Raw genomic sequence first — 9,547 nt, 5'->3', positions numbered from 1 at the left:
AATGTGTACGAGCATGTACGACACATCTCCTAACTCGTATTAGAAGTTAGAACTAATATAAAACCCTTTGATCTTATATAAATCTTATAAGTGCATATAATGATTTTATGATGTTATATGTAGTGGTGTTTTGTCTTGGTTTTGGACATTTTAAAAAGTGATTTGCATTATATATATGAACTAGTGTTTTGTCCTAACATGTAGCCGTTCTAGCTCAGTTGGTAGAGCGCGTGGCTTTTAACCACGTGGTCGTGGGTTCGAGTCCCACGGATGGTGTGTTTATTTTCTTAAGCTTTTTGCAAAGCAACAACCAAAATAAGAGGCTGTTTGGTATCCCCTTAATAGTCATTAAAAGGCTACATTTTAATGGCTCTTAACTCTCAATAATGGAGAGAAAGGAAAACAATTGAATGGAAAATAAAGAATTGTTGTGTTCCTTAGTTTTCTTTAGGAGAGAAAGGAAAAGAAAGATTAAAATGGTGTGTTTCCTGTTTCATTAATAGAAAGAAAGTAAAGGAAAAATGGTGAAATAAAGAAGAAAAGTTGATAGAGAACTTTCTTTTCAAAGGGATTTGAAAGGAAAGGAAAACTTTTCTTTCTCTCGTTAAGTAAGCTTGAAACGATGGTCGCAGACCGTAAGGATTGAGGAACTCGCTCTACTCTTTCCCTTACTCCAATCCGTCACATATATCATCACAACATTTAAACCCTTAGTTACATAAAGATATGATGAGTATGTATTGATTTTTCACCTTTACAAAAACGCACGTGCGCCATATGTGACATTAGATGATCAATTCGATGAATACTAACGAATTAGTGAAAGAACTACAATTGAATGTCTACAAATTCCTTTTCTTTTAATACTAAAAAAGATACGCTAAAGTTTGGTGGCATCTAAGATTACTAGAAACTAGAAAGACATTCAAAAAAATACGGCTTTTTTGGATTGCTAGGAAGCACCGGGCATGTAAAAATTTTTCTTGCATATATAAGATTATTATACATGGATATCCAACAATTATGCTAGAAGTAATCACTATCACAAGACCTCAATCAAGCTCTAGTATTGAGCCATATCTTAGATGGAACCTTAATAATCGATGATGCTTATGTTTTATGATACTTTTTATTTATATTATTCGTATGATATTAAAGCTAAATAATGCTCTATTGTTTAACCGAATCCATAACTCTTATTTTTAAGTAAATTAAAAGTTGGGGTCGACGTTAAAAAACCTCATAAGTTAAAACGAAAATTGAAAAACCTTCATATAGATAAAAATATAACCCATAGGAATCTAGATTCACTCCCGATATAACGGATCGTATATTCTCAAATATATATCTAATACCACTAACAAACTCCTACAGTCCTACAAACTAGATTTCTTTACCACATGTTTCACTTTTTAAACCTTTAGTTTCTTTTATAGTGAGACAATTCACAAAGTAAAGAAAGAATAGACATCACTAACACCATATTAACGTTGTACACAAAACAATCCCCAACCATACATTTTTATTAATTTATTTACCTTTCTACCCTTATCATTATTCATTCACCACCTCCTTCGAAAGAAAAACCTTTATATACATCACAATTCACACCTGCTTTCATAATGAATTTATGTTATTAAATGCTAGGGACTTTACATTACAAAAAATATTACTGTATAATTATAGATACATGTAGAATTTTCTAGGAACTAAATGGATATTGGAACAAACTTTATGGTAAACTTATCAGTATATTATTAGATATATATATGAAGTATTTTGTAGTAACAAAATGCACATTGGAGCAAATTTTATTCAGCTTTTAATTATGGATTTCTTAGAATCTATGCTTTTCTTTGTGTTCCATGGTGGTTTTGTGAGTCAAAGGTCGTGGATGACGGTCAAGGGTGGCGAGCGGTGGTGGTCTTTGAATAATCATGATTGGGTCAGGTGGCGGTCAATAGGTGATCAAGGGTGCTGATTAAGGAAGAAAGATTAAGAAATGTTAACTAACATAACATGTGAAATTACATCAGCTTTTATTAAATTTACTGTGTATTTTAAGGCCATGCATGCACATATGATATATAAAAACTTGTCACGTCAGCATCATTAATCATTAGCAGCTTATTGATCTCTAGTTGACTAGTTGGTTTCACAACTCACAAGTAAAATGATGTTTTTAACTAAAATTTTTATGTAGTCAATTATTATTTTTTAAGTACGATAATTAACCTCACAATGCATTAACCCTCCATTAAACTTTAGATTATAACACGTGTGTTGCATAGACAAGGTAAAAACTAATGATTAAACAAAACATGGTAGAAAACTCAGTAAACTAAGTACTAACATGTTTAACAGGTTATAAACGGATTATCGGAAGGCAATATTTAATTTAACACGCTGATGGGTTTTTGATTGAACAAACTAGCAGGTCTTTAATTATACGGGTTGGTCAGTCGACCTATTTAACTAAACATGTAACATGTGTCAACTTAAACATGATTTGTTTAATTAATAAACGGCTTGAAAAAGATAACATAAATCTAGAACATTTCATGGTATTTGTTCATGTCGCGTTTCAAGTCACGACGGAAGTGACTTTGTTTATAGAAATTTATATAGCATATTTCAAAAGTTAAATATGAATTTCATACTTTTTGTTTGAATGCAACAGTGGGAACAAAACGACCACTCCTCTTCCGATGTTCCGCCACCAGTTCTTCGGCAAACCATTCGAGTTTCTCAAAGTTGGTCTGGTCACTGATCTTCTTACCACCAAACAACACGGATTCAACATTCTTTTGTTTCAACATCTTATCGCCTAATCCACTTATATTACTCAAACTAGGATTCGTATCAATGTCGTTACCCATGTTCGAATACACTTGTATTCGAACATAGTTACTACACTGATACTGACCAAACAACATTGCCACAACATCATCCACCATGTCCGCCAAACTACCACTAGAAATACGTGCCACGTGTTGAGTCCAGTCTTTAGCCTTCCACTTCTTCACTTGCTCATAATCATAGTTTCCTTCAAAAGGTTGACCACTTCCAAGTGAAATTACCAAAAGGTCCTCCACCCCACGTGCAAATGGGAATTCCTTTTTATTATGTAGCACGTGAGTGATCGCGGCTACTGTGGGGTTACTCATGACTAACCCCACATCAACCGTGATACACCTGGTTTTTCCATTAATGGAATTTATGACAAAAGGTTCGAACACTTCCGGCTCTGCTGACGTGGCACGACACACCTCCCAGAGCCGGAAGTCGTAGCTGTTGTCCTCCAAAGCATCGGCTCTGGAAAATAAAAATGGAGCCGAGCTGGAAAAGTCGTAGCACGGGATTAAAACTGGTTTCAACGTGTCCTTTAAAGTCAAACTTCTTCCGTTGACCACAAACGCCTTTTTCATCGCGTTTTCAAACGCGATCGTCGCATTACCTAAACCAGCACCACCACCACTACTACCGCCACCACGAAATATCCTTTTTAATAAACCTCCACCGCCACCTCCGGAACTTGATCTGCTTTTACACAACCGCTTCCCATGCTCAGCTAAAAACTGCCACGTGTCCTCTGCTTTAAAAAGCGGGACCGTCTGATTATTTGTTCCAAATAACATCGCAGTGAACACACCTCCAACGCCCGTGCCAGCAGCAACATCAATATAATCGGCTATTATCGCCTCCTGATCACCCGATTTTTCTTTCAAAGCGTTCTCGAGGTGAGCTAAAGCTTTACTAGCAAGAACATTACTCCGCATTCCTCCACCATCAATCGATAACACACAAATTTTGCCTCTAGCACCGCGGTCATCATCATTCGCCATTGGATGATCTTTGTTACCGAATAAGAACTCGTTCTCGAGGATCGAGAAGATCTCGTAACTGATATTGTCGTTGTGGATGCTCGGCTCTTGCATTTGATCCGATGATTGAGGCTTTACGATCAACTTTTGTTATATAATTGTAGCTTTCTACATATAGTAAGAAATTTATACACGCAACTGCCTTAAAATAGAAACCCTAGGTATAAACCTAGTGATATAGCTATCACTTCTTTATAAGTTCTTTTGCGATTTTTACGACAACTAGAAGATTATTAGGTAAATAAATGCATTCTGATAACTAATCTGTAAAATCATGACCAAACCAACTCAGTGATTGCATAATAATGTTATAATAATAATATGCACTCTTTCAAGATTTTTATATCAAAGCAAGTGACAAGTGTGACAGTCACCAACCACCAAACTATTGTTTAGAAAGGTGAAAAACATATGTAGTAGACCATTTTCTTCCTTCTTCCTGTTTTTGGCGGGTGAATATTTTAACTTGTAGACCTTTTTATTTGAGCTTTTTCTCGAGGAAATATTAAACTGAAAAGTAGTGATTACATTTAAACAGAAGACAAACAGGCAACAAACTGCGTCGTTTATTACAACAGAAACTTGTATGATAAATTGTTAACAATTATACTAAAATTAACTTCCCGTTATTGAACTGGTTTTTAAGTTTATAGCATCCAGGCGGATATTTTTAGATTTTGGAAATCGATTTTTGAGGTCTGGAGTCATAATTTCGATATTAAAGCCGTTAATTTTCGTGCTTTTGATTTCATACATCTTGATATATTAGTATTATGTTTATTTGCATGCATCTAGTATATCTATATGCAGGCATATATTGCTCTCTTATGGTAGTGAATTTAAAGTGTTGTATAGGTCCTCTTAGCATCACTTTACTCTTAAGAAGTTTTTCATGGTTGAAGTTTCACATGTTTTGTGTATGCTTTCTTAATATTAATTCATTTATGTTTCAGGACTCAACCCCCCCCCCCCCCCCCCACCCTCCTCTCTTCCAATGTGACAAAGACCGTTAGAAGCCTGAAATTGAGTGTCCTTGAATTGGTGTTCCGTCAATAGTTGGTACCGATTGTCGATGGATTGAGAAAATACGTATTTTACCAAAAGGGTACGCATTTAGTTGTTCCAAAACCCGGGTTTTACTTTACTTTGTAGTTATGAACGTATGTGTACACGTTTAAGCGAAAGAAATTCATGTTGCTTATTTTTTTATTGACGTTAATTAATCCGCCTGGCAGGTCTCTGAAGGAAAGCTCCTACATCAACCGCTAGTAGCCGAGTTTGAATCCTCTTAGGCTCTTACAAAGCCACTTAGTTTGTTACATATATTTGTGATAATATGGACATACTACCAAAAGAACATATATATATATATATATATATATATATATATAAAGTGTGAAATTTCACGAATTAAATAGGGGAAAAGGATCAATCCTTCAATAAAGCGTTTAAACGTTTTCATGAAACATTCACCAACAAAGCATAATGTTAAAAAAACTCATACCATATTCTTTTCATTAACATATATTATCGTGTCTTAAACAAATACCCAGTTACCGGCACTACATGCAACAAGACCTCACGATCCAATTATTGTCCAAGTTACAGACGATCCAAACAACCACCTTATCGGAACTCCGACGGAGCACCGGTTCACGGAGTTCATACAAGAACATGGTAAAGAATATTCGACTAGAGAGGAGTATTTGCACCGGCTCGGTGTGTTTTCAAAGAATATTATTAAAGCTGCTGAACACCAGTTGATGGATCCCACTGAGGTTCATGGGGTTACACCGTTTTCTGATTTGTCGGATCAGGAGTTTGAGATGATGTATTTGGGTGTGAAAGGTGGTGACGTTAATGTGAAGGTTAACGGTGGTGTAACGACGGTGGAGAGGATGGAGGTTGATGATTTGCCGGAGGATTTTGATTGGAGGGAGAAAGGCGCGGTTACCGAGGTTAAGAAGCAGGTGAACATTCGTAAATTGTTGTTATTTTTTTTTTGAACGACAACGATTATATTAAAAAACCAGTAAGAAAACGGAGGGTGCTTGTGGAGCATGTTGGGCGTTTAGTACGACCGGAGTTCTTGAAGGTGTGAATTATATTGCGACAGGGAAGCTTCAAAACTTGAGTGAGCAACAACTTGTTGATTGTGATCACACGGTTAGCTATATTGTTCCCGATTTCTCTTTCGATATACCTTTCCAGATTTTAGTATAGTGTAATAAATAATCTCTATGTAAATGAAGTGAATGAACACCAACGTAAGTTTATTTGTGTTCATTTGTTCGTGTTCGTTTATGCTTGTTAGTTTAGTATATAGACAAAAGCTTAACAGATGTAAATGCCTGTTTTAGGCCGTATAACGATTTCTTCAGTCGACAAATATGATCGGGATAATCCCGATGCCTAAACCCCGTTGGTTGATTCATGTAGACCGTTTCATTAAGATTACCGTGTAGAAACGCATTAGTGACGTCCAACTGATGAATCGGCCAAGATTTTGTTAACGCTAAGGATAAGACAGTGCGTATGGTGGCCGGTTTGACTACCGGACTGAACGTCTCCCCACAATAAATCCCCCTTTGTTGGTTCCGACCGTCACAAACCAATCTTCCCTTGTACCGTTCCAACGATCCATCCGATCTGAATTTGTGACGGAAAAGCCACATGCTTCGTATAACATTCATACCCGGTTGACGAGGTATTAATTCCAAGTCCCATTTTTAATAAGGGCAACAAACTCAATTTTCATTGCTTGGCGCCATTCTGGTGTGGACAAGGCAACTGTCGGTGGGTTACGGGGAATGGGAGTAATAGAGGTAGATGTCAAGTTAAAAGTTTGTTTGGGTTTGATGATTCCATCCATAGAACGCGTACGAATGGTTCTGTTGGTTTGGATTGGTGTTCGATGTAGTATTATGTATAGGGGTGGGGTCGGATGGGTTTACGGTGGATGTGGGTGGGTCCGATGTGGATAATGGAATGGCAGAAGTGAAAACGGGTTGAGGAAGGGGTTGGTTTTTGGGCCTGCGTGAGTACACAAATGGTAGCGGGCTGTTTTGTGGGCTGTGATGAGTGTTAATGGGTTGGAAGGAATTAGTGGACTGTGGAGAGTTTGAGTCCGTAGGTAATTGGGTATTAGGTTCTTTAGGCTGTGTTGAGGGGTCGGTAATGTGTGACCACAACAGTGGGTGTAGGCCATCGGTTAGAAATTGATAATGTTGAAGGGTAGGTTTGTTTATTGTTTTAAAGGGGAATTGAGATTCGTTGAATCGAACGTGGCGACATACGATTATTTTATTCGTGGCAATGTCTAAGCATTTATATCCCCGATGTTGATTTGGGTAGCCGAGGAAGACGCAAGGTTTAGAACGAAGTTCCAGTTTGTGAATCGTGGTGTATGGGATTAGAGGATAGCACAAACACCCGAATACTCTAAGGTGTTCATAGGTGGGTGTGCGTTTGTAGAGAAGGTGTGTTGGTGTACGGAAATAGAGAGTTTTGGTAGGTAAAATATTGAGAAGGTAGGTGGATACTTCCAAGGCATGGTGCCAGAAAGTGTTGAGGAGGTTGGCTTGGGCTAGCAGGGTACGAACAATATTGTTGATCGAGTGAATAGTTCGTTCCGCTTTCCCGTTTTGAGAAGAGGTGTGAGGGCACGAAAAACGAAATTGCATCCTGTTTTGATGACAAAAGGTTTGGAAAGAAGTGTTTGAATATTCTTTCCCGTTGTCACATTGAAACTGTTTGATTTTGCGTTCAAACTGAGTTTCGATAAGGGTGTAAAATTGTTTGAATATTGAAAAAACTTGAGATTTGTGTGATATAGGGTAAGTCCAAAGAAAATTCGTGTAGTCATCGATAAATAGAACGTAATATCGGTGACCACCCGTGCTAACAATGGGCGAGGTCCATAAGTCACTATGTAATAGGTCAAACAGCAAGCAAGTAAAAGAACTAGAATTAATAAAAGGGAGTCTAATACTTTTGCCAAAAATACAAGGTTCACAAACTTGAGATTTAAATCTATTACATGTAATAAAACTAGACTTATTAAAAGACTTTAATAAATCAGGAGGCGGGTGGCCCAAGCGTTGATGCCACACGTCTTGGGATAAAGAAGCAAAGGTAGATGGTGCTTGAATCTTGGATAGGATCTCTGGCGTGAGGGGATAGAGGTCCCCGGTGCTATTGCTGCGGAGGATGCGCGCCTTGGTCTTGAGATCCTTCACAAGAAAACCAAAAGGGTCAAATTTAATTGAGATTTGGTTATCGGTAGTTAGGCGACTAACGGAAAGTAAGTTTTTGATAATATTGGGAGAAAGCAGTACGTTATTTAATTTAAAGGGCGGGTATGGTGGTTTAAGAGTTTGGTTGCCTTGTCCGGTCACGGGAATGATATTACCGTCACCAACAATTATATTACGTGAGATGCCGGTATTAAAAAGGGAGGAGAAATTACCTGGGTGGTTCGTCATATGATTGGTTGCACCAGTGTCCATATACCATGGTTGCTCGGGCGGATAGAGCCTAGAGGGCCATAGTTTGAAAAGCCTGGTCTATGTCCGTGGGAACATAACCCATCTGATATGCTTCTGCAGGCCTCGGTCCTAAGATGCCTTGAGAAGTCGGAGTAGGAGGTTTAGTTGTGGGATACGGACACGGTGGGGTTGTAGGCCACTGTTGCCAAGGTTGAGGCGAGGGACCCGGTTGAAAATTAAGCAAAGGGCCCCAAGGTGTGTACGTTTGATAAGGAATTCCCCCTCTGCCCCGACCGTAGTTGTTTCTCCAATGCGATCCAGGCGTCATACGCGGTCGTATTCTTCTTCATCACTGTTTGGATGAGATCGATGGATATAGTCCCATATATCCATTGTAATACGATTGCATCAATACGTTTCCATTCTTCTTCGGATAGAGGCTGAACAGCAGGCCCCTTATCTTTTTCGGTTGAGGTCGTTGCAGGTGGCGGCTGAAGATGGTCCGCCACTTGATGGGCGGTGGAGTGTATTTTGAAGAGTTCGGACCATGTAACGTATTGAGCGCTAGCATTGTCTAGGATTATCGGGATGAAGGTACGTATGTTGGTTACGGTGACAGCAGGATGAATGTTGGAGGCCATATTGAATCGGCGAGAATAATAAAAAAACCGGAAATAAGCAGGAAGAATCCGGCAGGTAGGGAGAGGGGAAGGAGGTGGCGGCAGTGGAGGGTTAGGTTTAAGGATCTATGGCATATGATTCTTAATATGAATGAATGAACGTAAACGATCATTTACAAACATATGGACAAGGCATGTGCTGATGGATGTTCGTTTAACCAAGTGAATAAAATAGTTTTGTCCGTGTTCTTTCGTTTAACTAAGAGAACAAATAGTCTTTGTTTGTTTAATAAATAAATGAATATAAACAGACTTCCCACTGAAGGGTTCACCAAATATTTGGTTCAATTACAAGACTATGACCCTAGTGTTGTGTTATTGATCAACCGGATGCAATCAAACAACCCTATAAGGCTAATGACGTAGCTTGTTAAACTAGTGGGTACGCCCCATGATTATGTGTGTAGCTTTATACATTCAATGTATATACTTATCGGTTTTACAATTCAAAAAGGCTAATGACGTAGCTTGTTATTGGTTGTCGCCACTTACCTTC

General features: G+C 38.3%; 1 protein-coding gene, 1 non-coding gene and 1 pseudogene across 2 annotated transcripts; 1 reads left to right on the top strand and 2 right to left on the bottom strand.

Annotated features, from left to right (window-relative positions):
- Window positions 1-203: 203 nt before the first annotated feature.
- Window positions 204-276, top strand: TRNAK-UUU (transfer RNA lysine (anticodon UUU)). Its single transcript has one exon. It is a non-coding gene; the product is annotated as a tRNA-Lys (tRNA).
- Window positions 277-2,357: 2,081 nt separating this feature from the next.
- Window positions 2,358-3,956, bottom strand: LOC143570795 (patatin-like protein 7 pseudogene; annotated as a pseudogene).
- A 4,651-nt stretch (window positions 3,957-8,607) lies between these two features.
- On the bottom strand, window positions 8,608-9,012 carry LOC143570794 (uncharacterized). Its single transcript, XM_077056355.1, has one exon. The coding sequence runs from the start codon at window positions 9,010-9,012 to the stop codon at window positions 8,608-8,610; it is 405 nt and encodes a 134-aa protein (XP_076912470.1).
- Window positions 9,013-9,547: the final 535 nt, after the last annotated feature.

The sequence above is a fragment of the Bidens hawaiensis genome, unplaced genomic scaffold (assembly GCF_021521415.1).
Source record: "Bidens hawaiensis isolate Kalapana, Puna unplaced genomic scaffold, B.hawaiensis_p1.1 tig00025049_1, whole genome shotgun sequence".
NCBI classification, from domain to species: domain Eukaryota; kingdom Viridiplantae; phylum Streptophyta; class Magnoliopsida; order Asterales; family Asteraceae; genus Bidens; species Bidens hawaiensis.
The sequence above is the reverse complement of the archived record's forward strand: the minus strand, read 5'-3'. Positions and strand labels throughout refer to the sequence as shown.

Coding starts and splice junctions, on each gene's coding strand:
- LOC143570794 (XM_077056355.1), bottom strand. CDS start 9,012: ATGGCCTCCAACATTCATCCTGCTGTCACCGTAACCAACATACGTACC.